The sequence below is a fragment of the Eremomyces bilateralis genome (genome assembly GCF_010015585.1).
Source record: "Eremomyces bilateralis CBS 781.70 unplaced genomic scaffold P152scaffold_1, whole genome shotgun sequence".
In the NCBI taxonomy this organism is placed as follows: domain Eukaryota; kingdom Fungi; phylum Ascomycota; class Dothideomycetes; order Eremomycetales; family Eremomycetaceae; genus Eremomyces; species Eremomyces bilateralis.
Genome location: NW_022985067.1, coordinates 576,742 through 604,283, shown reverse-complemented (window position 1 = coordinate 604,283; position 27,542 = coordinate 576,742). Strand labels below are relative to the sequence as shown.

The 27,542-nt window shown below is 50.9% G+C and overlaps 10 protein-coding genes across 10 annotated transcripts; 5 read left to right on the top strand and 5 right to left on the bottom strand.

Annotated features, from left to right (window-relative positions):
* Positions 1 to 5,539: 5,539 nt before the first annotated feature.
* P152DRAFT_510318 (uncharacterized protein) lies at positions 5,540 to 7,186 on the bottom strand. Its single transcript, XM_033682653.1, has 4 exons — positions 6,756 to 7,186; positions 6,539 to 6,699; positions 6,240 to 6,481; positions 5,540 to 6,179 (listed from the first exon to the last, which is right to left on the bottom strand). The coding sequence occupies exons 1-4, from the start codon at positions 6,789 to 6,791 to the stop codon at positions 5,671 to 5,673; spliced, it is 948 nt and encodes a 315-aa protein (XP_033538637.1). The 5' UTR covers positions 6,792 to 7,186; the 3' UTR covers positions 5,540 to 5,670.
* A 1,932-nt stretch (positions 7,187 to 9,118) lies between these two features.
* Positions 9,119 to 9,678, bottom strand: P152DRAFT_445160 (uncharacterized protein; the record flags this gene model as incomplete). The annotated part of the gene is made up of 2 exons (XM_033677835.1): positions 9,119 to 9,269; positions 9,332 to 9,678. 2 exons carry the CDS (start codon positions 9,676 to 9,678, stop codon positions 9,119 to 9,121), a joined length of 498 nt encoding a protein of 165 aa, XP_033538636.1.
* Positions 9,679 to 10,807: 1,129 nt separating this feature from the next.
* On the bottom strand, positions 10,808 to 12,667 carry P152DRAFT_445159 (uncharacterized protein; the record flags this gene model as incomplete). Its single annotated transcript, XM_033677834.1, has 3 exons — positions 10,808 to 10,810; positions 10,862 to 12,127; positions 12,185 to 12,667. The coding sequence occupies 3 exons, from the start codon at positions 12,665 to 12,667 to the stop codon at positions 10,808 to 10,810; spliced, it is 1,752 nt and encodes a 583-aa protein (XP_033538635.1).
* A 1,249-nt stretch (positions 12,668 to 13,916) lies between these two features.
* Positions 13,917 to 16,125, top strand: P152DRAFT_5778 (uncharacterized protein). The gene is made up of 3 exons (XM_033683083.1): positions 13,917 to 14,834; positions 14,964 to 15,528; positions 15,583 to 16,125. The coding sequence occupies exons 1-3, from the start codon at positions 14,099 to 14,101 to the stop codon at positions 15,761 to 15,763; spliced, it is 1,482 nt and encodes a 493-aa protein (XP_033538634.1). The 5' UTR covers positions 13,917 to 14,098; the 3' UTR covers positions 15,764 to 16,125.
* A 1-nt stretch (position 16,126) lies between these two features.
* Positions 16,127 to 17,854, top strand: P152DRAFT_5779 (uncharacterized protein). Its single transcript, XM_033683085.1, has 2 exons — positions 16,127 to 16,432; positions 16,511 to 17,854. Exons 1-2 carry the CDS (start codon positions 16,247 to 16,249, stop codon positions 17,693 to 17,695), a joined length of 1,371 nt encoding a protein of 456 aa, XP_033538633.1. The 5' UTR covers positions 16,127 to 16,246; the 3' UTR covers positions 17,696 to 17,854.
* On the bottom strand, positions 17,801 to 19,924 carry P152DRAFT_453608 (uncharacterized protein). Its single transcript, XM_033678411.1, has 3 exons — positions 19,607 to 19,924; positions 18,067 to 19,546; positions 17,801 to 18,012 (listed from the first exon to the last, which is right to left on the bottom strand). Exons 1-3 carry the CDS (start codon positions 19,654 to 19,656, stop codon positions 17,980 to 17,982), a joined length of 1,563 nt encoding a protein of 520 aa, XP_033538632.1. The 5' UTR covers positions 19,657 to 19,924; the 3' UTR covers positions 17,801 to 17,979.
* A 226-nt stretch (positions 19,925 to 20,150) lies between these two features.
* P152DRAFT_5800 (uncharacterized protein) lies at positions 20,151 to 20,744 on the top strand. The gene is made up of 2 exons (XM_033683087.1): positions 20,151 to 20,539; positions 20,607 to 20,744. The coding sequence occupies exons 1-2, from the start codon at positions 20,243 to 20,245 to the stop codon at positions 20,628 to 20,630; spliced, it is 321 nt and encodes a 106-aa protein (XP_033538631.1). The 5' UTR covers positions 20,151 to 20,242; the 3' UTR covers positions 20,631 to 20,744.
* On the top strand, positions 20,432 to 22,392 carry P152DRAFT_453606 (uncharacterized protein). Its single transcript, XM_033678410.1, has 3 exons — positions 20,432 to 20,539; positions 20,612 to 20,826; positions 20,893 to 22,392. Exon 3 carries the CDS (start codon positions 20,925 to 20,927, stop codon positions 21,930 to 21,932), a length of 1,008 nt encoding a protein of 335 aa, XP_033538630.1. The 5' UTR covers positions 20,432 to 20,539; positions 20,612 to 20,826; positions 20,893 to 20,924; the 3' UTR covers positions 21,933 to 22,392.
* Positions 22,393 to 22,514: 122 nt separating this feature from the next.
* On the top strand, positions 22,515 to 24,693 carry P152DRAFT_453605 (uncharacterized protein). The gene is made up of 2 exons (XM_033678409.1): positions 22,515 to 23,059; positions 23,185 to 24,693. The coding sequence occupies exons 1-2, from the start codon at positions 22,925 to 22,927 to the stop codon at positions 24,196 to 24,198; spliced, it is 1,149 nt and encodes a 382-aa protein (XP_033538629.1). The 5' UTR covers positions 22,515 to 22,924; the 3' UTR covers positions 24,199 to 24,693.
* A 250-nt stretch (positions 24,694 to 24,943) lies between these two features.
* Positions 24,944 to 27,008, bottom strand: P152DRAFT_388271 (Endopolyphosphatase; the record flags this gene model as incomplete). Its single annotated transcript, XM_033675919.1, has 3 exons — positions 24,944 to 26,273; positions 26,328 to 26,874; positions 26,951 to 27,008. 3 exons carry the CDS (start codon positions 27,006 to 27,008, stop codon positions 24,944 to 24,946), a joined length of 1,935 nt encoding a protein of 644 aa, XP_033538628.1.
* Positions 27,009 to 27,542: the final 534 nt, after the last annotated feature.

Here is a 27,542-nt window from a genome sequence, read left to right as displayed (position 1 = left end):
CCTCATTCTGTCGCAGCTTCAAGGGATAGAAAAAACAAAAAACTTTAAACCTAGAAGGAGGACAGGGAAATTCCTGAGTTCAGCAATAATATCGATCACCGACCCAGCACGGGGGCAAAAGGAAGCAGAAGCAAAACGGTCGATCGGTGGGGATAGCAGCGAGAACGGCGAGTACCAGGTATCTACCCCCAGGAGTTCAGTGACTGGGATCGGCGAAAAATGAAAATCGAGCAAAGTAACGATGCTTTTCGGGACCCTGGTTGCTTTGGCTCATGGGACGTAATTTCGTGCATCTTGCGGAAAAGGGAGTGGGGCTGGGACAAGACTGAACAATGCCCGTCCGTTTCGACTTTCGCAGCCTCATCCCTCACCATTGGGAGTCTGGGAAGCGCTGATTCCAGCGCGGCCCTAGGCAGTGGTCAATGGTAACTTCAAAGCTCAAGGTTGTTGATGCTTGAGGGCGGAAGACCACGCACTTTCCATCCCTCAGGCTCCCCGGAGGTCCTTGAACGGTCACTATCCCAGTCTCCGGGCTAAGAACAGGCAGGGCCAGGGATACATCGTACACTGTATGATGGGAATATCCTTACCAAGGGAGGCAAAGTCCCCAGGACGAAGGAGCTAGCGGAGAGCCCAGATGGTACCAATCGTCAAAAACTGAAACTTTGGAGAAAGGCCAGCTCTTCTCCAAGCGTTCATTCTCAGAGCCGCTCGAATGCCCGATCTCACGGCCCGTGGAACCTGGTGGCATGCGTGATGTTGGGCGCAGTTTGGCGTCCGGCTAGAAGCTTCACTTGTGGAAAGTGGGGAGGCTCTTGTCCAGTTGTCCCTCTGACAGTGGGGCGTGGAGCACACTAGGTTAGCATCCACCCTCCGTCCAACCGCTCTAACGGTCCATGACGGCGGCTTGGGACACTGAAGTCTGAAGCTGGTTGTTGGTCGAGGATAATTAGCCCTGCTCATGAATAATTGCTGGCTCCTGCGGTAAGTTAGGCATGACAATCGCCTGCAAGTCATTTACGGCTTTTGCCCTTCTTGGTTGTCTCACACGTTCAACATGCAGATAGCGACAAAAAAGACATATCACCTTGACCCAAAGAAATACGAGAGACAGGGTAGGGACTAGGGAGTGGGTTGGAGACTGGGAATTGGAATCGTGACTCTTGGGGCAGCGATTCTGTAGGATGTTATTTCAGTACTCCGTATATCCGGCGTCCGCAGTTCCGTGTTGGTAGGCAAAGTAGAGACGTTGTGAGTGGGATGCAATGCGGCCTGCAGGTCAGAATTCAGTGCGGGATAATTGCCAAGCCCGGAATTTGGCCATTCTCAAGATGAAAAGTTCCTAATTTCACCAATGCCATGCATCATTACAAAATGCATTAATGCATTATTGCATACTTTGCCTGTTGCCCAGGAGTACGTTCATCCTTAAAACTTGTCTATACTCTGTATTAGCACTTCAAAGTCGATTTGATTCCCCCGTACTGGTGCCAGCGACTTGGATTCCATGCCAGGACGGTCCAGCATTAGCGGACTGCGGACGGCAACCAACGTCCATCCGTTGTGGACCTCTGTGGACCTTCGTAGTTCCAGCAGAGGGTGGTTCAGAAACCAGAATGTAGAACTACTAGTGAAATCCTCATGCCTCGCATCGTGCAAGTATTTTGGTTGCCATGTTCACGTCAACGCGGACGGCAACTATGATTGATTGTGGTGATACAGTGCTGGACAGGCAGCATCCCACCACAGTTCGATTTCAGGGGATTTATCCTTCTTTCAAGCGTGGAATCTTCGGTCAACAGTAAGACCTTTGTCCCTTGTATGTGGGGGTGCTAAGAGGCTTCGTCACCATAACTGTCTGTGTATTGCCAAGGACTAGAATTAAAAGCCAGAGTCTTGATTCAGCAAGCCGGAACAATAGGTGCAACAGGTCCTCCACTGATTTGATCGCCGATCGGTATTTATGGCTGACGCGTAACATAGCCTTTCTATGGTTCGGAATACTGAATGACAAGCAATTGGACGGTATGGCCAGGTCCTCATGTGTAGTAGTAGCTAACCCGCCCATGGCGAAGAGGCTGAGCGATGTTGTGCTGAATCTCACAAAGACGACTTTGAAGCTCGATCCTCACTTGTCCATGTATGATAGATCGATATGCATGCAAGTTCGGTACATATGCATATCCCGTCAGCGACCGAGCCCGAAAGCATGGTTGGGACCAAAGTTGCCCTCTCGTCCTTCTCAACAAACACCCTTGAGTTGGATTTCTTCACCATACTTGCACCTGTTCGGGAGAAACTTTCCGGTGGTGTGCAAGATGATATGATAGTCAATAAATAGCCGATCATCATGAAGTTCAGGCCGAAATGGACAAGTCATAACGTGCTAGTTTGGAGCACGTAACCCATACCCAGAAAGCAAGGGGTATGTTGAGCTGATGACCTAAAGGGATCAACTAGTTACTTTTGTCTACGGTGTAGAGTTGGATGATCTGTTTGATAGCGCTGGCTGGAGGTAATTAACTGTCGCCTCGAAAGGCGAGAAGATATTGCCATATTGGATAGTAGTGATCTGCAAGTCTGCAATCAGCGCATAAATGTATGCACTGATTCGCATTAGCGTCCAGGAGACTTCTGCTAATAGCATTAGCAAGTTCAATAACAAATTGTCCGGCGCCCAATGGCCATCGTCCATCGTCTCATCATGCACTAACAAAAGAGGGCGGTGAGGCAGCCCAGTCAGCCAATAGGAATAAATGCTATTCTAGAAACTCTCAAAAATCCTTTCGTTCATCGGTTATGGCGATTCGCCGCATGCAAATAACGGGACTACCCTTCTCAGTCCCGAAGTGTTGCGTGATTAGTGAGTCCTTGCATGCGTGGGATGTATTGTGTAATTCAACGTCCATCACGGCATCACGGGTAAGAACTTCCCCGCCCACCCACGCTGATGCCGCCTGACATAATAGTGAAGTTCGTGGCTGAGAATGCCAGAGGAGCCCCGAAGCGAGGGCCCCTTTTACGATGTCGAACACTGTCAAGCAGAAACATAACGATTCTGCTTCGATCGGATCGGACGCTTTCGACTCGGTCAGGCGGTGAACAACATGGATGCGGGCTGGCCACCATCAATTAACCCCAACCTGCAAAGAAGTTGAGCTAAAATAGCCCGCAATATCCAAGCGAGACACTACTATGTAGATGACGTGCTCTCAGCTCGATATCCATCAAAGGAAGACGATCGTTCGTCATTAGAGTGGTTGAAATGGGTTGAGGGTCCAGCGGTTACTGTTGCCGTTGTGCAAGCAATTCAAACCGGAAAGGGGAGGAACGATATCTTAGGCATATTGTAGGTATAATTTTCGCTTTTGACTTGGGTAATATCCAATACATTTTCTTGGGCAATGGAGCTCTCGTCGACAGCCCCCGATACGCACAGTTGTTCAGACCTGTTTAGCAATGTGTGCCAGTGAATAACACAAACTGCCAGAAACGGTCCCGAGATCGATAGATTGAAATCGATCCTGGTTGAGCAACCGGCACTGTTCCAAGGATATCAGAGCATCCCTTTCGTATCCATGCCCAGGTTTGGTAAATGCGGCGGATGTACTCTGCGAGTGATCATGCGGGTGCGAGTCGAGTGCGACGTGTTGATTCTCGACTTGCTACGCGGGTCCAGTTGAAATGGAAGGCTTGGTTGGTAATACTGCATACGCTCCCTGCCGCATTGTGGTGATGGTCATGTGTTCATACTTTATGGTGATAAAGTTTATGAGATGCTGGGTGTCTTATTATTTGCAACCAATTGCAATGGGGTACGGTACCCATTTGATCTTTGTTACCCTGGCAGCCAGCAGGTCACTAGTCGATGACTCTTTGCAAGTGACTCGCGCCGAATTCAAGCCATCCAATGTCTAAGCAGCAAGCCTAGCTCAACGAAGATGGACTCGTCCATTCTGTCGGCATAGAAATGTAAGAACCTTACCTCCGATGCGACCATCATAGTTCTTAGGGCCGTCGTGCTTGGAGATCTTTTGCGACTTATGAGTTAGCTGAGCCAGAAGAATTCTCTGCTTTATGCTTGGAAAGTTGCTTTGAGGAATTGTCGATCAGACTTGATAGACTGGCTCCACGCCGATTTCGCAAGCTGTCAGACATTTGACCTATTGACGGCTTTGCCCAAACTGGGGGGGACCTGACCAGGGTGGAGAGAGAGGGTTCGTAACGCCAGGGCAGCCCAGCAAGTTCTCGGACGCCCTTGAGTACCAGCAGCGGGCACTCGCAGGGCAGGGTGAGCAACGAAGCTGCATGACATTATTACATCTCCATACGCCGTATTATTATTAATGCCTCCGCATCGCTTACGAGCTTGGTAGATGCAGCTCCTCCCTCGTCATCGTAATCGTCCTCCTCTTCCACAGTCGGGACCAATTTCGCTTGCAAGGTATCCTGAGGTCCGGACAAGTAATGTCTCTTGGATGTTTGAGATAGTGGATTTTATCGCCTCTCATCCAAGAGTCAAGAGTCAAGAGTGACCTCAAACCTGTGACATGAATCGCAGCAAGACAGGTTGGCAAGCTCCGTTCTGGATGAAATCAATGAACAGAGCGCTTGATAGGGTTAACGACCTCCCTGCATCAATCCCGACAGTTCGGGTCCATATTAGAATCGAACTTTCGGAACCAGAGCCAGTGATGCGAGTTCAGCCATTCTCGGCTCCATCCCGCTCGTACATTTGCCTCCCATGGCTCCATCGCTCCGCCTCATCCTCATGCTTGATGCTTCGCAGTTTACAATACAAGTTCCACACATCAGAAACTCTCTTTATTTCCCTGCACTCCCCCTTGTCACCAACGACGCCGCAATTCTGCGGCGAATAGTGGTGGAGAAAATAGCTCGCTCGATTGGCTAACGGACGCTATCCGACCCCCTGGTTCAAACGGCTCGCGCAGTCGCGCTCCAACCTTTCTGGAAATGGTGATCAACTCGACTGTGGAGATTACACAACGCGTGACGGGGAGAATTGCCCGAGAACCCGGCACGCCATTCGATTTCGTCACCGGCATTGGAAGTTTGGAGCTGACTCGATTGAGTATTCGACTTTGGAAGTTTGAGGTGGTTTGTTTCCGCTTGGCTAACAGCTTGGTTGAGATGAGGGCATTGAAGGTGACAGGGGGTAATAATAAGGGAAATTGACGAAAGCCACTTTTCGAGGCTGAACACATCAAATAAGAACTGCGGTTCGCTTTTAATATTGGTGTCAGGACCAGCGCACTAAGAAGGTATGTCGCGCCGAAGCAGAGCGAGAATGCGAGATAGGTGGCTTGCGGCACCTGGTGATGCAATCGAAGTCAATCCGTATGCACTATGCAGGTTGAGTCCCGCGCTAATTGACCACTTGCCGTTGGGAGAGAAGTAAATACGTTTCGGCACAATGCCTTGCATTTCAGATGGCGATGTCGAACGGCATTAGGACAAGGCTTCCGGAATGTTGGAACTGAGAACACTGAATTGGGATACCCCTGGATTGACGGGATTTAGCTATCAGGAAATTGGGCGGGTTTTGAGCATGCCCAGTCTATCACTTGGCGAAGCCGTCGGGAATCTCCTCAAGCTGACGACAGTGATCGCTCATCGTTGGAACGAATGTGACGTTTCCCAGCACCATTCTCAGGAGGTCTTGTGATTATACCGATGCAGTTTCAGTCCTTCAACGCCAACGTGGCACCTGAAAACCCTCCCGCCGAACCGCGCCGATTCTGGATACGTTTTAGGGTTCCCCTCTTCCGCGGTGGTGATATACAGGTCTGTCCCAGCGAACGTCGGGCAAGTGACACAACGAGTTGGAAGGTGGATCTCCGTCAGAACACGGCCTTCAGGGGAGATACGTAGGACTTTGCCACCACCGTAGATTGCCTGCCAAATACAGCCTTCAACGTCAACGGCATGGCCATCGGGGACTCCATCGCCCTCAAGATGGAAAAGGACCCGTTGGTTGGAAATGGGGTGGTCGATGTTGTTGACGTCGAAGTCAAATGCATAGAGATTCTTCGAAGGCGAGTCACATAAGTACATTATGGAGCCGTCCGGACTCCATGCGATGCCATTTGGTATGGTCAGTCCATCCAAGAATCTCCGAGGTGGTCGAACTGGGTCTGGACCATATCGGAGAACGAAAGCTTTTCTTGTCAGTCGATTCAAGTGCTTTACAATGGCTTTGGAATCTAGAATTTTCGTACCTTCATTCGTTGGCTCCTTCACTGAGTCATCATTCATGACTGCGATCCAGTAGTGGCCAGCTGGATCCACGCCGCCGTCATTCGCTCTGAAATTCTGTCTCAAGTCATCCGGAATGGGATACTTGGCCAGCTCAGTGACGACCGGGTGAGGCGAATTGTCGGACGCTTCGGTAAAGCGGTACATGCCATATTTGCCTCCGAAAATGAAGGACCCCTTGTCCATAGTACTGTCTGTAGTACACCTTGGATCGCCGTTAGCTGCGATGGTATGCATCGGTTGTTGGAATAGCGTTACAAACCCTGCAGATATATCGAGCTGATGGCTATGGAGCGATGAAGGTCCCTTACGTATATCTAACCAGTAGATCTTTCGCTTGATAATATCAACGAATCTAAGCGTCTGATCCTCATCTCGGAAGTATGGACCTTCTCCCAATGAGCACTCGGTGTCAATATAAGGCTAGTTCGTATCGTCAGCAAGACAGTTGGTATTATATGACGGAGCATGACTCTGACCTTCTCCACTCGATATAGGACAATTGTAGTATCCATCACTTAGGATTTCATTAATCTTTGCGGCTCTATTATATTTCAATACCAAAATCTATAGTCTTTGTCTCCCGGATCATTGGGGAGTTTTATCTTGTCGATTATGCCTTGCAGTACGGATGAACGGTGGTTGCAGTCCCATAGATTACGATGACGTTGGTCCGATATTCTGCCTGAGATCTCCAGATTTATCCAGCATCAATCTGATCAAGATATCAATCCGACCGTGCCAATGTAGATTGCAACACAATTTCACCGCCAGTTTACTCCTCGTCTTGTCCCGGGCCTGGCAGTGATATTGAAGGCTGTATCCATTATTCTCGGAACTGTGAATTTCATCTAAATCCTTTTCGGACCTGCTTTGTTAGTCTCTTCTGTGAGTTCTACGATTCTTTCCGTGTCCCTTGACAGCCTCGTGCCGGGTACTCCTTTACTTACAGGCTCCAGTGCCAGGTCCAGTATTTAGCGGTAAAGCACAGCAAGCAGAATTCCCAAACCCCTCCTTCCAGTCCTGGAGAACCTAGTAAGACGCAAGGTAAATTTAGCAGTCTGCAATGCATCGTTCCGGGGACTCTGTCGTTTGCATATTAATTTCATGGGTTCTACCTGTTCTGTCCATGTCGAATATCGATGCAGTCGGTACGGTATTTAGTTCGGCATCAAGCATGCAATAATGCTTTAGGTTTAGTGAAACTGTTATGCACCAGGAACTCGTCATATTGCAACGTTGCTGCCGGGTTGTCCTTGTACAGAATTAAGGATTGAGCGTTGGCCAACGCCGTAAGGAGCCACCCAGGCTTGCTCCGATCTAGATTTGGCTTCGCTTTTGAACTCGGTCGTTCGGCACCGCCATGCTAGGACGCGTTCTCATCGACGCGAAAAATTTCTTACCTCTCAAGTCTCAGCCCATTCATAGGCGGCGGAAACGCTCCCGATTCCTCCATGGACATGAGACGCGAGCGAATGCGAGCTGATCGCATTATGGCAAAAGCAGGGTGGCGTTACTGGGCACGATACGGCAATACAGCGGAAGAAGAAATGTCGCGATTCGAATGCAAGACACGTCTTTACCGTTGAATCAAGGCTGCGAGAAGTACCGAGAAATACCTCTGCCTCCTGCCTCGCGAAACATCGTTGAAGGACCTCGCGTGTATTGCTCGTGGTGCCCGCGTGGCATGCATGACATCGAGTTGCTGGAGACCTTGCTTTGGAGGGGAAGCATGCCCTAATTCCCATCGTGAACCAGCTCCTCGGGGTGGCTGCGGGTGCGTCTGAAGAAATGGATGCAGGCGGAATCACATTGGTGCGTGTCTCATGGGTTGCATCAGGAATGCCGAGGATAACCTTGCTCACAAATCTCAACAGCTCGTGTGTTCCTCTGGCCTCTGGGCTATCCCAGTCCGGATCTTCTGGGTGCGGACTTTGGAGGCTCCTCCTCCTGTGTCAAGCACAGGAGCTCCGCCTCCCTTGTTTAGTCGTTTACATGCACGACTCAACAAGTAGAATCTCATACAAGCCTCACCGTCCAAGAAACACGGCCCCCTTCCCGCATACGACGATGAGAACACGCCTATGGTCGTCCGGGAGTCTGCGCCATTCGCCCTCCTAGCAGTCCCGGGGGAATGGGTCGCCAAGGAGTACTCCTACATAGATTGAGTTACCGGAACCATGGCTGAAGGATAGTCCCTTTGGTTAAACTCGTCTATGCCGCTTCCAGAAGATATAGAAGTAGGGGACTTTCAGTTGAAGGACTGTGACGGGGTGACCTGAAACAACGCCACTTCATGTTCTTCACGATTCCTAACCTGGTTTTAGAACGGTCCAAGGTCGGTAGTTGCATGCTACGGAGGAACAGAGTTGTGGGGGTTCGATATGACCTTGGGACATCATAGCCATGTAGGGGGGCCAGAGAGGGGTTTGGGATAAGTCTGAAGCCAGTAAATTATCCAAATGCAGGTATTCGCGACTGATGGCTCCTTGATTCCGAGCAACCCTTTATTCAGACTGGCACAACCAGGGAAGTAGATGTCAAACCAATACAGCGCTGAGATGGTAGTATCTTGCCTAAGGGACTCATGATATACCTAACATTAGACAATTACGCAGTTTCCTACGGGCACATTATCTGGCTAACTGTCGACCAAATCCAGTTTTCCATGCAAAATTCCACACAATTATGCCAAATTCTCACTTCTCTACTCACAATAATACCATTATATGATAATCTCATTCCGCCTGTTCCTTTGCTAGATATCGAATGTAGCTTTCCCCCATACGTCACCCAAGCTGTGTTCAATTGTGCCAGTGCCATTCAATCGAGAACGCGGCTTTCATTTTGCCGCAGTCAGTGTTGCACGAACTTCGAGGCAGTTCTGGGTGTACAAGACACCTCTCAGACCGCTTTCCTGGTTCATATTCTCCGGCCATGGCTTCAGGTACCAGTAGCCCGAATCAGTGCGACCAAACGAAGGCGGACCTATTCTAATGTTTAGTTAGTTATGGAATTCGAGGTCTGAACTGCGTTTATATTTCGGGTTACTCACGAAGGGTCGGCGATGGATCGGACAATCCAGATCTTGAACTCCGATTCCCCTTCATATCTGAACCGGATGTTCTTGTCTGAGCATACTCCTTTGAAACCCGCCAGGGGTCGCCCCGGCCTAGGCATTGATCCTTCGCAGTTGACGACGGTTGCTAGTCCAGGAGTTGTCGAACGGACTGTGAAGCTGATGTAAGAAGGTTGGGTGGAATTCGCAAATGACTCGAAGATAGAAATGTTCTGAAGCTGCCATGGCTCTGATTCGTACCGTCCAGCCGTGTCGACAGGAGCACAAGTTGCCAGGACTGCCAAGAGAGGGACACAGAGGAGTGAAAAGGGATTGAGGTGCATATTAAAGAGTTACTGTTGAGGGTATATCGAGAGTAGTTGGAGCACCTTGGCTAGACTCAGTGATGAATGGCTTGATGGAACCCAATCTGGTTCATGAGGGAGGATGATATTTATTTCTTTGGATGAGCAGCAAGGTGTAGGTGACTGATCCAAACAAACATAATAAAGACAGCATTTATGCGTACATACCACGACTTACTTCCGTGCGCAGCGGGTCATTCTAGAAGCATATGGCATCAACTGTAACTGACTGAAAGCACCTGTACCTACCAAGGGAAGTTCACCTTCCTAGACCACACCAAGCTCCAATGTTTTCAGTGAAAAATCAGTGTCAATGCAGCACGAAGCGCTGATTGCCTTTAGATCCCATAGCAACGGGCCCAAGGAGGTGCATGCACGAGGGGATACCATGCTGGCAAGTTGCATCGTTCGGAACATGGATCTTAAGATTTTCCAGAAGCAGCAGGATCGAAATGCGAGGCTGGGAAAGATGTTCTGTTGCACAGGTTGACGGTAACTCAACCAGTATCTCGTGAGTACCGGTATCTTTCCAAGGGGTTCTTCGGACGGGTACTGGCATATCGTTATCGTTGGCGGTGTCACCATGGTAAACTAGTAGGCGGATGCGATCAACCGCCGTTGCCGCACTTATAAACTGTCCCAGTATTCCGTACCGCGTTGTGCAACAGTGGATGGCAATTCTGATTTACCATCACCCTCCTTGTTTGGCATGATGGAGTCCATAATATCAGAGACATCTCGATGGAGAGATAGGGGAGGTTGGGCTGGAGGGGCGGCAGAAGACTCGTCATCCACTTCATTGGCGATGTGTCGCCTCTGCTTTAAACGTCAACCTCGACATTACAAATTTCAATGTTGCACCACTTGAATTTTTGGAGTACATGTAATTATTGTATCTCCTATGCTTGCACGTCATGGTACTGGTACAGGAGAAAACGGTTCCGTCCCGTGTGATCCATCACTCGATCCATGACGACTGCATTCGACATCAAATCCCCCCAACAACGGGTTTCAATCGTGCAAGTCTCCCTTTCCGCTCCAGTGACACTCCAATCTCAATCCCAACCTGTTCACCAAGACGGCAAAATGTTCTGTGTCACCCTGGAGTTCACTGTGCTGGTGGTTAGCCTGATTCAACAAAAGGATTCAATACCCAACTTACATCGAGCATGTCTAAATGGCAGTATTCGTTGCCAATCATTCCAAGCTGGTCAGTAAGAGTGACCTTTCCAGGATAGCCAGGCTCTCCCTGCCATCCCTTGAGGAAATCATACTCCGTCTTCTCGGTTCGACTCATCAGAGTGATATCGCCATAGACGAGGCGCAGTTCCTGCAACTGCCCATTGGGTCCAAGCTCATACTTCTGGCAGAGCTTGCTGCCTAGCCCTTTCTTATCCCCATCGGAATCAGAGCAAGGAGAGTAGGATTCGCGAACGCTGCTACTCAGGAACTTGCTAAAGATATGTTCGCAGTCCTCTGAGTTGGGGTTCTCGGTCCGCCATTCTTCGAGTTCGGCGAGCATTAGCTCCAGTGTACAGGGAGCATCTTCGTTCTCATCATCAGGTATTTGAAGGTTGAACAAGGTCTCCCAATGGAGTCTAGCATCTTTGATTTGATCATGTCTGTTCTGTTTCGCCGTGCGGAAGATAGAAAGTTCCATCTGGTCCATCTCGTCTAGCGTCTTGTGAGGGCTGGGGGGAAGAGGAACTACCGTGCAATTCTGGACCAAGCGCGGTGAGATATTGCCGAGATGGCGGACGTACTCCCAGAGAATCGTGGTGACATTGATCAGGGTCAGATATCGCATTCGCCAGTCGCGTCGTTTGGCGGTCGGACCATCCCTCTGATACCTTTGCATGTTATAGATGAACTGCTGGCGGGCTGACCTCTTTGCAGGGAATTTGATGACCACGCTCTTAACCTGCTTTAGATCATTCTTCGAAAATGCTTTGACTGCTCGAGCAAGCGCTGGAGGCATCAGATCCGCTTTCTTTGGGATCCACGAGTTGAGGTCGAAGACAAGAGTCGTGGGCTGATTGGTGAAATAGCCAGATGTCTTGCCGACGATTTTGAAAGCCGCTCCCTCGTCGTGGGTAATGCACTTCGGAAGTGTGAATTTGATCGTGCGATAGGCCGTGTCGAAGTGGTCATCCTGCAGGAAACAGGCAGGATTAACACTGAACGCAGTGTTGCCATCTGGCGCAAAGCGAAAGTCGACGCAGTCGAACTGTGAGAGATCCATCTTGGCGTGAAAGTCACCAGCGCAAGTATTGCATCCGCCGTCCTCAAGTGAGCACATGATCTGGATGCTCGTGTAGGGTTTATCTGGGAAGAGAGGATTGGCATAGATCGCCCTGTTTGGGATGGTGCAGCTGTGGAGAAGCTCCGACGAGATGCGTACAACAGAAGTTGGACTCTGATGGAGGTCCTAGGATCTCCATTAGTAGCTGTCTACCCGGACTCTCCTTATGAGCAATCCACTTACCACTTCAGTGAGAATAAGCTCCCTCCACTTCTTGCAGACAACGCTCAACTTGATCTCAAGTCGCAGGACGCCAATGGCGTTCACCAGCCATTCAGGGGTTCGGAATGCGCTACACCTCCCTTGAGGGTAAAGAGCAGGAGTGACGAATGAGCCAAAGCCGAACATCTGGCCATCTTCCCTGATTCCAACTGGGAATCGTTCCATGAACCGTGATGGGTTGAGAACAGCAACATCCACGGTATCTATCGCATAACCTAGGATTTTCGTGACGATCTTCTCACCACCCTTTTGTATAAGGAGCCTCTGGAAAGGCATCGTCCATTTCGTATAGATGTCGCATCGGAAGTCAGGTTCGGGAGTACGGAGGGACACTGGAAGGTTTGCCTGTGACGCCAGTCCGCGAAGACCAGGGAGCTTTGAAGTGTCCTCGCGTCGGCCATAGTGCCTTGGCATCAGAGAGAGGATGAATTGATTGTCCGCCATGGTGGACATAATGCCGAGATTTGGTGGTTGCGAGTCTCTTGATCATGGGGGTGTGATTTTAAAATTGAGATGATTCTGGAGAGGAGAACAAGGAGATAGAGGGCCGGGTGAGAAGAGAGAAGGTGAAGAGAGGGACTTTAGGTGAGAGGGAGAAGTGAGAAAGGAGATATTGAAATGATTTTTGGGAGGAGAAAGAGGAGAGAGGATCGGGTGAGAAGAGAGAAGGTAAAGGGAGGGAGAAGTGAAAGGAGATATTGAGATGATTGTGGGAAAATAGAGAGGAGAGAGAGGGTCGAATGAGAAGAGAGAAGGTGAACGAAGGGAGTGCGGGTAAGAGGGAGAGGTAAGAACAGAGACATCGGGATGATGTGATATTCGTGAAAGTGATCTGAACCAAAGTGAGGAAGTGGTATTTCGGTTCATTTCGGTCAAGTCAGCTTCTTCTTATCCGCTGCCATTGTGATATTTCTCTCCCTTATGATATTTCTTTCCTTTTGGAATATATTTCTGAGAGGAATATACGACGCATTAACAGCAAATGCTAGAACTTTTCTCGCAACTGACCGAGCCAGGCAAGCAAGACACTGGGTGGAGTTCTCTTCCTCCTCTTTAGGCGGTATATACTTCTTGAGCGTCTACAAGACCCACCTGTCGGCATATATCAGTCCGTGGACTGGCCACCATGAGATAACTGCGTGTGCCGTACTCGAATAACATATGAAACGTTTGCCGCAGTTTTTCGGGCGTTTGATTTGACTTGACATGCGAGCCGTGGGAAGCAATAAGAAGCATCACCTGCCTACACCTGGGGATTGTTTGATGAGAAGGCCCGGGTCGCCTTTGCTGGCCTCTCTAGATCATATACTGAAAGGTAGCTTTGAATAAGGGGTATATAAATATGATGGATCCGCAACGGAACTAAGATTTAATGTAAATTCGGTTCTAGGCGTTGAAGCGAGACGATGACTGATGACTCACCATATGTCTTCAAAGGAAGGGTCGGTATTGTAAGTTACTGCCTACAATAATATTAGCGTCTCCCCAGTCAGTGGGATCGTGCCACTAGCAGGACCCCACGTTTCTCAAGCTCAAACTCCGGACTCCAGCCAGCAAACCACCTATCATGATCGGACTGTTAGCCTCCAAGCTGAACGTTGAACATTCAGGATTTTTGGTGGGGGATGACTTCTGAAATAGATCGATCGCCTTTGACTTCCGGGATTTTCGTTCTATCTGATTTCTTGCGCTCGGACAAACTTCCAAGGTCGAGTCAAGCGGGGGCCCCACGGGGAGTGCTGCCTCCTCCGCCGCAGCCTTGTCATCTCACCTTGACTCACCGGTCCTTCGAAAATATAATCGTATAAGCTCCCACATCGACCCGGAGATAGCAGAAAGATCGTATCCAGGGAAAAAATCTTTACACAACAACAGATGGAGTCGCTACCGTCACGCACGATCCGAAGGAGAACGTTCCCCTTCACCCCGAAACGTTCAGCCCCAGAACCATCCTCTCCATCCTCTCCATCATCTTCCCTCAAAACCTCCGCGCGGAAGCGGGCTGTGCCTGCGTTCTCTCTGTCTCCTCTACATCTGCCAGCCCCTTCTCCTCAGCTCCGTGAAGCCTTCTGTGACCATCTTCAAAACTGGGCGAATTCGCCAAATCGTTCTCCCCAAGACTTTCGCGGTTGGGTTTGTTTATCCGGTGACAACAGGACGTACGAGCTTGGGAAACCGATCAAGTGCCTTATAAGACTAGAAGAGTCGAGACAAGTCATCAAATCTGTTTTGAAACTGTATTGGCGGGTTACTAGACCTCGTCGAAAGTCCCGCCTGTTCGCCTGCACCACGTTATCTGAATCTGCCTCGGAGGAGCTCATCCCGGTGTCAGAGACGGGGAGATATGTTGCCGTAATGCGAATAGCATCAGGATGGGCTCCCGAGGAGGATTGGACCAAGATGCTGGCTGGGAAATCGAGCAACCCGAAAGATGAAGTGGAGGAGGTTGACGTCGATCAATGGATATTCGTCGGAAAACCGTTCCCCCTCATGGACCTACCGAAGGAAATGAGGTTATTAATCTACCAACATGCCCTGATCAAACCGAACAAGTTTTTCTTTAACGACTGGAGGGTTGACAAAAAGGGGGGGTATCATTGCGATTACTTTGGTAAGTCACAATATTTTATTCGTGCTAGCACTCTATCGTGATCCTATCCGCAATAGTGTTGCCCTGCATTTTCTTCTTTCCTATACTATCTTAGGAAAGGTGGGACGTCCATTGCTAACATCCTGATAGAAGGAGGAGACCAATTCATGAAGCTCTCGCTTGTATCGTTTGACGTCCGCGAAGAACTTCACTCTTGGTTCTACAGCACGACGCTCTTCATTTTCAACAGCGTCCCTTCTTTCTCCCAATTTCTATCCAACCTCACCAGGCCCGCTTTTGAGAACCTTCGCCGGATCCAAATTTCGTTCACCGAAAAGGACTACTACAACCTGCTCACTCCAGAACAATTGCTCTGCGAGTTAGAACTCACCATTCCTGACCTGGAGCGGGCAGTAATCCGTTCAAAGCTTCCACAACTTAGATTAGAAAGTCTCGTCATCCGTGTCAACCAACGGCCTTCACATAGAACGCTCATCATCGGTACCATTGGCGCTCGTAGCCCAGACCCTGTGATCCAGCTCACGCCATGCAAAGATGCACCATCGATCATCGATGTGGGATGGATCGTCAAATCGATCGAACGCTTCTTCAAGAACGTTCCTTACGTATCTCGGGTTCGAGTGGAGGATTCGAGTTGGCCCCATCGGCCCATCGAGGCTATTCAAGAATTTGACTTATCCTGGGACGCGTACATGTGAGTTTGGATCGTTAGACCGGACACCCTCTGCACGAGACTTACCTTTCGTAGAGATGCTGCTACTGACCCTTACCTGGTCAGCCCAAAGGTTCGTCAAGGGCCTCCATCGGCCGAGGGTATGGGAGGTCGTTTCGACATCGGGACGATTCTCGGTCGCTGGATGCTGTCGAAAGAAGCGTGTTTCTGTCCAACTTTATGCACACTGGGAAGGCATGGTCCTCGGAACAGCTGAGTTTGACAAGCGTCATGAGTATACGTTTTAGCGATGGCGTTCGATGGCACGGGGTGCTGTCAGCTGGTGCAGCACTTCATACGACTTTCATTGGGGTCTTGCATTGCCATTAGTTGGTAATTTGGATCCTATCCCTCCTTTTTCACTTTGGAAAAGTGGATTTCCGGAATAGTCAATACGGGAACACTAGATGATTATAAAGTTTCACTGACACGACGAACCTCACGAATCCGACGAAGAAACGAAATCTGAACGGCGGTGTTGTCCCAAATGGTCTGCTGAAGACCCTTGGGGCTTGGGAAGTTGGGAGTTGGGCCGTACCAGGGCGCGTCATCACGAGTGTTGGACGCAGCCAGGAAATTGTTATCTACATCTTCCAATGCTGCTTTTGAACAATCTACTCCGCGCCTATATTGGCAAACATGCTCTCCATTCCAAACCATAACTCTGCCAATTAACAGAAGCTCGGAATCCGTCTAAACCATGCATCCTCTAATTGCTGTGCCCGCCATTTTCGCGCTGGAGTACCGCGCCATATCCCACAAGTCCCTCACTCCAGCCGGCGCCCTTGTCGCGTTGCTCACCGCAATCACGCATGCCATCCATCCATGGAGTGTCTTCTTCGTCCTCCTCGGCGTCTTCTTTCTCGCCGGGTCACATGTAACTAAGGTGCGCATACCTCGTTCGAAGCGGATCTTGCATCCGCTCTCAGCGCTTCACGAACGTTCTTAAGCTGACATGGCGTAGATCAAACACGATGTCAAAGCCCGCCTTACCCTCTCATCCGTCGGATCTACCGCTGGCGAAGGCCCTCGGAACGCCTCCCAGGTCCTCGCGAACTCGCTCGTTGCCAGCGTCCTCGTCCTTCTGCACACGCTCGCCTTGCGCCTCCAAACGAACGCAGACCTACCAGAGGACCAGTTCTGTTTTCGGTGGGGCGCGATAGGTCGTCCGGCAGATGTGCTTGTGGTAGGAATCGTTGCCAATTATGCGGCCGTGGCAGCGGACACGTTTTCCTCCGAGCTAGGCATATTGGCAAATGCGGGCCCGCGACTTGTTACCAGGCCATGGAAGACCGTCCCTAAAGGGACGAATGGTGGAGTAACTGGATTGGGATTGGTGGCAGGTCTTCTGGGCTCCTCGATTGTAACTTTCACTGCTACTTTGCTTCTCCAGTTCTGCGGCGGGAACGATTTCGTCTCGCTGCTACCCATGGAATACCTTCAAAGGCCTCTAAAGCATTTCGGGTCCAGCGGAGCGAGTGCCTCCAAGGCGTCTATCCCGCCTTCGGTTAACGGGGAGTCCAAACCTTTGTTCACCAAGATCTTTGACACGTTGTCCAATCCTCGCGTTTCACTACTCAAGTACGTTCGCGGAGTGTCATCGTCTCTACAGGGCAGTACTATCCAGAGGGAAATGAGCGCTTCTCTCTGGGACGCACGCAAGGTTCTTGGATTCTTCGGAGTTATGCTATTTATGGGACTATTCGGGAGCATCCTCGACTCGATCCTAGGTGCTGTTTTACAGGCGAGCGTTGTTGATAGTAGAAGCGGGAAGGTCGTGGAGGGCAAAGGAGGTGCCAAAGTTCCAGTCACCCCCCGAGGGTCCGCCAGCGGACTCGCTGGGCCTGAGACGACGAACTTGAGGAACCGCTCCGCCAAGAAAGAGCATGGCGAAGAATTGGACCGCAAAGTCTATTATGAATCTCGCAAGGTTGCTGTGGGCATGGATGTCCTAAGCAATAATGGAGTGAACTTCTTGATGGCTTTATTGACGAGTCTCACGGCAATGTCGCTGGCTTGCTGGTACTGGGATATCGCTCCACTGAATATCCTTGGAGTCTACATTGAGGTGATCGATGCTATCACCAAACCGTTCTCTGATTTGTGGAAGTCTTCTGTCACAAAACCCTTCTCTACCTTGTGGGACTAGGGAGAAGGTGCCCCGTACAGTCCGTGTATCACTACTAAGCTTTTGTCCACTGTCGCGATGGAAGTTGTGGGTATTCTATCAAGTCAATTTTACATTTGAGCTGGAGTCATCTAATGCATATCGTCGCAAATCGTCATAGTGCAGTCATGGATTCGTCTCTAAAAGGCTTTTAAAGGATTTTCTAAAGATTCTAGATTCTGAATCTAGGTACTGCCGATCATGCATCTGCAGTTTAACACGACCCAGGCTTCCTTACAAGTCAACACCAATGGTCTTCTGGGTCTTTAAATGCAGAGATTGTTGAGACGAAGTAGCACCTACATGGTGTTAATTGGTGCTTCTAACAGATGACCGACTGGGGCATCACTGACCTTTTCGATGTAACGGACACCAACATGTATCCCATCCTCATCCTCGAATTCGCTTTGATCTCCAAAGTCTGGATTTTCTGGATCCAAGCATGTCAGACAAGTCACCACAATCTCGGCGTACTTGGAGCCCATGGCCCGAGGAAGTCGATCGTGAGCTAACGAAACGAACTTGTCTTTCATAGAAGTCAGGAGATAGGAGGCTAACTGCTCTGGGCGCTGAACACGAGCCTTTTCAAGGATAGAAGATGGAATCGAAGCGTTGCCGGCGGCGTTGTACTCCACGAAGCTCTGCCACAACCCGATTTCAAGCATACATACACCAAGACTATAGATATCGTGCCGCATGTCATAGTCTTCCGCAGGAGTCGCTCCTTGCCGGGACGGGTGGCAATATAAATTCTTCTCCCAGTCATCGTAACCCCTCCGAAGGGTCCAGTTGTCCTCTCTGCGGAAATCGTCGAACCCGATCAGAAAGGTGCATAGCTCCGTGGTGCCAGGTTTGCGGCAAGCAAGGACGGTCTCGGGTCGGATGTTCTTGTGGACAAAGCCAAATGTATGGACATAGCTTACCGATTTCGCTAGATCCTGCGCGATTTCCACCCGCTGAGACAACGACTCCAGACAATCATCCGATACAACATAATGGCGAAGGCTACGGGGATTGGAGTAGCCTTTCAACGTTCTCAAAACCATGGTGAAAGTGGCGCGTCGGTCCGGTCCTGTGCCGGACACTTCGGTCACGAAGCCTTTGCAACTCAGCAATCCGAACGTCAGAGGTTCGTTGTGCGTCAATTTCCGTGCCAGATCTCGAACAGTCTGTTTAGCGTCTCGATAAGTCTTGTCAGAAGGACATATGCGATGGACACGGTCCAGGATGAACTTTTGGCCATCGTTTGCCCTGAGTGCCAACTCAGCATCACAGTACGCAATCGGCTCAGTCGACAAGGCTTGGAGCTCTGTGGCAGAGAGGGTAATACCCTTTCCAGCTGAGGTAGATCCATCACTTTGCACGCTACCGCGTATTGTGAGCGTTGATGGAACCGAATCCGCTATTCTAACGGCTCCCGTCGAGATCTCGGTATCGAGCTGACGGTCAGCCATGCGCAGTATCAGAAACCATGAGGGATCGGATGCTCGCTGCCATGCTTCGAGGTCTTCAATGGCCTTATCAAGACCTTCCTTCTTCAAAGAGTATTTGACTCGTTTCGGAACCAGCTCGACGTCATGGGACGCGGTAGCTCGAGTTTCGACCAGCCTGTTCATCATGCTGGTAGCGAGCTTCAGCTTGCTGCCGAAGGTTTGGAGAGACTTCTCATGCAGCACTCGGTGGTCGTCCTCCATCAAGTGTTGAACCCTTTTCAAGAAGTCCAATTGGATGGCGATTCGGCGCCAGCCCAGATTTATCCGCAGAGTCCGCTCGCGGAGCTCCACTTCGGCTCCGTTAAAAGCGCCGCAAATAGCGACCAATTCCTTTCCATATCTGCGTAGTCTAGGTCAGCGCCAGAGCACCCATGAAGGTGCGAGATATAAAAGCACGAACTTGTAACAAATGTCGATCGAGGCAAATATAGCGAGACCTAATTCAGCCATGATCTACCCACAAGCGTTTGCCAAGGGAAGGCAGTCGGCTGGTCAATTGGTCTTATTTCAATTTCATACAGAAGGAGGGATCTCGGCCGCCCACCGATTACCACGCGGCGAGGGCAGAAGAGGCAAATATGGTAGTACCGGTATGTATCTGAGAAAGCCACGAGTATTCCACTGTGTTTAAAGTCCAGATCTCTTCCGATATTGAGCCTGATCATGACCGTCGCGTAATGGGCTGGTTTAAGCTGTCCAATGTCACAGCTGTCCGACTTCACGATGAGATGTGCAGGGCCGCAGGCTGGAACTCCAGGGCACCTGTTATTGGCTGTTGGGAAGCCTTCAAGAGACGGCAATGACAGACAGGTGGTTTGAGGCGCAGTCGAAAGCGCTGCAAGGCTGCGCATTCATGCATGGCTACATGCTAAAAGCCGGTTGACCCAACACCTCCGAATTTTACTCAACTTATTCCGCAATTTGGGATCAACGTGGTCTCGAGGTTGAGATACGTTGTCCATAGCTGGACGGGGTACGCAAATACCGACACTCACTGGGACAACACGACATGGATGCTCCATGATAAAGTTACGCAATGGCGACACAACCACCGTTGCCAGAACTCGTGCGCGACTCGAGGCTGGAAACGGAATTCACAGGGAATATCGCCATCCACCGAACTCGACGCGAGGCTTGGAGTCGGGAAAAGGTCCTTGGCCACGGAGGCTTCGGCTTGGTCTGGTTAGAGCGGCGAGTCGATGATGGACTCCTATCGCGCCGAGAAGCAATCGCGCTGCGTGCGGTCAAGGAAATTCAGTTGCACCGGCCGGCTCAAGCTGGTCTCGACTATGTGCGTGAGCTGCAGGCGTTGGCGAAGTTTTCTCAGGAAAAGGTGACAACCGTTAACTCCAAGCCGGGAGGACGATACATTGAGACCAGGACTGATATATGCTAACTAGTATAGTTACCGACTTCTTTATTAAATCCTATGGCTGGTTTACTAGTCAGGAATCCCTGTTTATCACCATGGAATATTGCGAATACGGAGACCTAAAGAAGTACCTTGCCCGCCATGGCAGTCTTCTCGAGATCGAGGTGATCGATATCTCTGTCCAAGTTCTCACGGGATTGGCGTTTATGCACGAGGAAGGCTTCGCTCACAGAGACGTAAAGCCGGCTGTAAGTGACGGGTGTGCCCCTTGGAATATATTGGTTCCGGCTGACTCGGCCCTGGCGGCATCGCAGAACATCTTAATCAAAACCTTGCCACCCGACAGATGGTGGGTGAACCTCTCAGATTTTGGACTTTCCAAACGTACCGTAGACATGCACGGATTCGACTCCACGAGTGTTCGAGGAACTCCAGGATTCATGCCCCCCGAGACGGCCGGGTTCGATGGGGACCCTCGACAGGCGGATCCTCAGTCTGCCGATATCTGGTGTGTTGGGGAGAACATCTTCCAGTTGCTAACGGGCCGACCAACGTTCCGTACCCAGGCCGACCTTATGAATTACCAGCTAGGAAGGTTGCAATTCCCAGACGAGAGTCTGGAATCTGGACTTCTATGCCTGATGCATCAGGGTCGGCAGGCATACCCAAAGCCGATATTATTGATAGTGCGTCCATAGAAGAGTGGTCGAATGGTCCAGAATTCCGCGATGCTGGCAACCTGGATGGCTCGCGGTCGCAAATGGACCAGACGAATGAACCACCGGCAGGGAAAGACATGAAGCCAGATTTTCCTCTTTCAACAGACCCTAGAGATTATGACTTATTTCCTTCCATGGACCCCAGAGCATCTCGGGACCCACAGACGGCATGGACACCAGAGCCCATTCTTCTAGATCCCATGCTTCTAGATCTCCCTCCTGGATTAGTAGGAAAGGCGTTAACGCCGCAAGTGTACGTTGGTGCTTCACATCTGGGTGGGAATTTTGCCAAAGAAACCGAGGGAAATATTAAGGAAGGAAATCAGGACTTGGTCACCGAGAACCAGGGGACAAAGGACAATGATCTATCGACGAAGCCTGGTCCGGACAACATTAAATCTGGAAGCAATGGTGTTAGCGCCATCGAGAATGACGTCCGGCAAGCTTTCAAACGCTTCGCGGAACAAAAATACCGAACTCAGGCCCGTATTAGTCAGAGCACGAAGTTATCTGAGCTCAAGAAGTGTGGTGACAGTTTTAAGCTGCACACTCCAATAGCAGATGACTTGCGGCCGATCCTAGGGATTGACAAAATCAAGAGGCAGCAGGACACAAAGGAAACTCCAATATCGTAGCGGTGACACACGGGCTCTGTGTCATGATAGCCTACCGAGAGATGGAACGTCCCGAGCACAAGACTCGGTGCTGCGAAACCGAGCACGCAGCCTTATTTGAATGGCTAGAATGTCAAGGGCTGAAAACCACCACCTTTGGGCAGATCTTATTAGATGATATAATCCGAAGACGTGCTCATGAAGCACCCGAACTGGATCTCGTAATCGTGATGGGAACGCCTTGGAAATAACACACTGTTCATTGGCTAGGTATGGAGCATAGACATTGCATTACGGAGGCACATCAAGTATACACAAGCATCAATTAGCGATTCAATAACCATGATCATCTAGGTATAGGAGGTGATAGAGGAAAATGGCCACTGTCACGACAATGTCATCAGAATCTCGGATGTTTGGGGTGACTTTGACTGTCTTTGAAATGACTGTGTTTGACATCAAGATTACGGTAATATATTAGGGCATCAAGTGGGCCTAACCCCTGCTAGCGGCAGTAATTAATGTTACATCCTGTTGTGATTGCTGTAATAAATAATCTTAAATAATCCTGTTTCTTGTGCAGATTCGGATCCGAACCGAAATGCGCCTTCAGCACCTCCCTAATCCCTATCACCATTCACCATCCTCTCATTTCTGTACTCGACGTACCTATACGTCTTTTACCTTGACCCTTCCGAATCCCGATCCCGTTCCAGGGCCTTGTTCCCATCCACTCACCCCCTCCGTCATTCTCCACCACCATGATACGAAGATATCACTAGCCGTCGCTCTCCCCTCGCAAGCCCGCTCCTCTTAGGCGCCCGGTCTCCGTCCATCCATCCACCCACCTCTCCCCGTCTCACCCCCGGGGAAAGGTAATGGGACGGGAGACCGCGATATCGAATATGCCCACAATCGATGCCGGCGTCGTCGCGTTGCTCACGTCGACGCTACGTGCGAACACTGGGAGTGCGGGTGTGATCGTGTTCGATTCAACATGGTCCATCGCGACGATGATTTTGATGAAGGCGGCGCTCAACGCACTGGACGCGCCGTTCCTATTGCTGTTCATGTTGACCGGCATTGAGTTCATTCTCTTGACATGTACGGGGATAGCCTCCACAGGAATCAAAGGATTCAGAATATCGGTAAGGCATTTGTTGTTCTCGTCCCCTTTTTCATCGTCTCGTCAACATGTCAAGATGGGAAGCTAGACCGGGCTGGCAACATTGGCAACACTTCTGAATGCGAAACTTACCATCACCTCGCGCAGTCACTACTTCCCCTCCTCACTCCATCCGCCCTCTCGCTCTCCACCCTTATCTTCCGGATCCTTACCCTCAAATACCTCGATCTCGTCGTCTACCCCATCGCCCACGGCCTCCTCCTCCCCTTCGCCATCTTCTTCTCTCTCTCCCTCCCCCTAATGCTCTCCGGCCGCCCCCGCCGCTTCTCCCAGAGCCGTCCGTCCCCCCGACTCGTCCCCGAACCCTCGCCTTTCTACCCCGCTCTCCTCTCCGGCGTAGCCTCGTTCATCGCCATCATCGGCTTCACCATCTCCGTCGCCGCCGACGCCGGCGCCCACGCCATCCTCGCCATCGGCATCATCTTCGGCGTCCTCTCCTCGGCTGCTGTGGCCGTCTCCATCGCGGTTCCACCGCAGTTCTGGTTAGGCCTCTCTCGCGAGCCGGATCACTCCCCGGCGAAAGCGCAGCGGGTGCAGTGGCACGCCTCGTGGGGGATTAGCGCATGGAGCTTCCTCGCGGCAATCATATTGATGCTGATATCCCGCCAATGGATCTACATCCCGACCGTGGTGGACATTTTGCTTAGCGGCCGCGTGCTCGAGGTGAGCGGGGCGTACCCCGCGGTGGGCAAAATGGCGCAGTTCGCCCTCCTCGGGGCGATCGCGGGGCTGACGCGGTTCGGGACGGCCACGTCGCGGGTGTGGAAATGGGATCAGTGGACGGGGGAGACGCGGTTCACGGCCACGGGGACGGTGCGGGTCATCGTGCAGACGATCCTGACGCAGCTGATCTTGGGCGAGCGGATGAACGCGGGGCGGATCATCGGCCTGACGTTCGTGCTGTTGGCCCACTCGATATACGGCATCGGCATCACGTTGCTCTCGCCAAATTCGAACCGGGACGGCGACACGGAGGATCAGATCGAGCTGCTGGATCAGTGGGAGGAATGGCAGCTGCAGAAAGAGTCGGGGTTGAATGGTCATACTACGCATGGGAACGGGCCGATGGAGAAAGTCGTCAATGGCGGAAAGGGGTTGTGACTTGTTAGGCGCTTGATCCGCCGTTCCGCGAAAACGACAAATCGCATAAGGGCACATTCCTACCTTTATTCAACCAAGGGATACCCGTCGGATGTCACAGCAAGCAATCCAGTCCGCCTCCAGGGCAACTGGCAACACGACGGAATCATCGTATGATCTCGATGCGAACGTAGGGGCCTCCGCGCTCCACCGAAATCTTGGCATCGCGGAAGCTTCGGTTGTGATTTCACTTGATACCATCTTCAGGTTCATACCTTATCTTGCACATGCAGTCCACGCAGCTGCTCGGAGTTTTTGGGAGTCTCCCTGATCTATTTCAGATCTCTAATGCAATATAGGGGTTACCTAGTCGGGGGAAATCCGGGGTTTTCCTCCCACACTGTGATCTAATGGCATTTGTTTTTGGCTATCTTTTTTTTGGCGGTATGACGCACATATGAAAGGGTCTCGAAAGCAGCGACACGTTTTTCCGGGCCTGCATTGGAGAGGGAAGGGATCGTTTTGGATCATAGAGACATGGATGATACCTTCACATCTACAGGCGCACTATACAGCCGTTGTTATTATATAGTCCAGGATAATAAATAATTTTGGATTGATTAATTACTGTCCTCATCGCAAATGCGATGCTGATCCATATGATTTGGGTATTATATTTGTAGAGATGGTAGATCCCATATCTTTTGACACAGACATCCTCGCAGGACACCAACGCTCGTCAAAGTCTATCATTCCATCTAATATTCTAGTCGCTCCCACACAAGTTCTCGAGCTCCTCGGGATCCGACGTACCGACAAACGCTCGCCTCGCGAATGTCAACCACGTCACATTCTGCTTTTTCTTCCCGCCCTTCTTCCCTTTCCTCTTCTTGTTCCCTTCAGGCTGTATCGAACTTTCGATGGCGTCTCCATCAGTAGAACTGGCTTGGGTTTTCCTGCCGATCCGGTGCGCGAGGCCGATGTAACTTCGCACGGTCATGTCTCGAAGCTTGAAGACTGAATCGTCAAGGGTACTGTACTCGACGTGGAAGTCGAACTTCTTGGGTTTCGGTTTTGAGGAGGCGGGTCCGACTGTTGAATCGTGCTCCTCGGGTACGATTGACGAACCATGATCCTGCTCGTTGCTGATGTGGGTAAGGTTGGCGAAATATTGGGTGTAACCCAGCAGGGTGAGAGGCTGGGGGGAGTACGCAGGGCCAGGGACGGCGGCTGAAGAAGGACCGTGAGGGATGGTGAATTTGTATCGCTTGCTCTTTTTCTTGTGTTTCCGATGTTTCTTCTTTTCCTTTTTCATCGCGATGGCGAAGTCCGTCTGGTTAAGATAGTCTTTGAAGCTCTCGTGGGCTGTCGAGTCTATCGGGGACGTCAATCGAGGGTTAGAGTTCTGGATCGGGTTCTGAAGATCGTTTGGTGGCCTTCGCATGGGGGAAATAGGGGCGGACGAAGCCCCTTCCAGGCCGGAGATGTTATATTCGATGATGCGGAGGGTCGGGAAATATTTGGGGATTATGGACGGCGAAACCAACGAAACAGAATAGCTGTCCGCAAAATGGTCGTCTTTCAGATCAAGGAGACCATCGTTGTCTTCGTACTTCTCTTCATGCCATTCGACGGCCCTCTTCCCCAATTTTGAAGGTGGTGGGAGTCTCGCCCAGAGATCCCTCAATTCCACCAGATAGCTGCTCGCGGAGCTGATTTCGACAAGTCCCCGCGTGTCCTCCGTCGAGATGTGCGACCCCGTTCCGCCCTGCAACTTCATCTTTCCTTTCTTCGTGTCTTTACGCAGGTCTCCGAAATCTTGGACGATGAAATGGTCGATGTTCATATGGCCATACATGCTTCCGACGATGACGTCACGGTACTGTCGCATCCACAGCGCATATTTCTGCCAGCAAGTCTCTTCCCAGGACATCTTGCCCTCGGTCCTCGCTGGGGGGACATGGCCGGTGATGATGGCCTTCATGCCCCGCTCGCGGAGGAATTGTAGTTGTATTCGGAGCCATTCGAAGTGCTCGTAACCGGGCTCGGTTGGTAGGGCACAGCCATCGACGGCGGAATTCGACTCGAAGAAATACCTGCCTTGATGTTAGTGAATTGCACCACATGCATCCCCTCAATTCGGCTCGTACAAGGTGTTCAAGCTAAATACGGCGAGCTTGTCCGGAATGACCTCCACATAGTACCATCCACCCCTCTGGAACTGATGCCTCTGCTCCCCCGGGATGAACTGCTTCCAAATCTTCAAATACCGCTCCGTCCAAAAATTTGGCCCCTCCAAAAGGATATTGTGCGGCAGCACATCGTTGTTCCCGAACGTCGGAACGATGGGAACGAGGAAGTCGTTCGTCGAGTCATTGTCGTCCCAATCCTCCGGCTTCCCGAACGCCTCCCTGAACTTCTCTACGACGAACTCGTTCTGCGCTACGATCTGCTTCTGGTGGCGCGGGAACTTCTCGTCGTTGTCGTGGCGGGCGGAGTCGCCGGTCCACACGACGAAGTCGACCTCATCGCGCAGGTGCTCCTGGATCCAGGCGAATGTCGCGTTGATGAGGTTCTCGGGGGTGTCGCAGCTGGATTTCGGGGTTCCGTAGAAGCCGGCGTGGCCGGAGCCGTGATGGCAGGTCTCGTCCCTGCCAATATCCGATCCGACTTTATAGTGCGGATCAAAATGGATATCTGGCTCGCGAATTAACATTCCAGGGTCCAAACTATTGTGCTACGTCGCACAGAAGAGGCGAGATACAATACGTACCTGTGATATGTAGGAATCGCCCCTTTAACGGTCGCGCTGTAGATGGGGATCTGGACATGGGGATACTGCCTCTCGATTCCCCTACAGGGTTGGCAGCGGTGACGTATAGCTGTGCAGCGCCAGATATAAAGGCGAGGATGCTGCACGAGAGCACCATCTTGGGAGCTTCATGGAGATCCGCCTCTGGGGCATGAAAGGTGAGGTTTCTTAGACGGAGGAGGAGTTGATGTCATGCATCATGATGTAGTGGGGTCATCAAAGTTGTATTTGAACCAAGAACCATCCACTCATTCCAGCACGGACTTCATTTCGTGTCTGCTGAGATTTGAGATCTCTGTGCTACATCATCAATCCCTGAACCAGATTCACCGCGTGCCAGAAATAAATTGTCGGGATACGGACTATGACATAATTGCGTGGAACAATTTACATATGTATACCCCATTCCCGGGCTGTCTCGGACATTGTCCTTCGTATATTAGTTGAACGATGCATGCTACTGTGGTAGCACAAGCATTCTGTGTGATAATTAGTTACGCCATATATTAGTGCTGCCCGTAGTGCCCAGGTGACTGAGCACTTGAGATCGCAC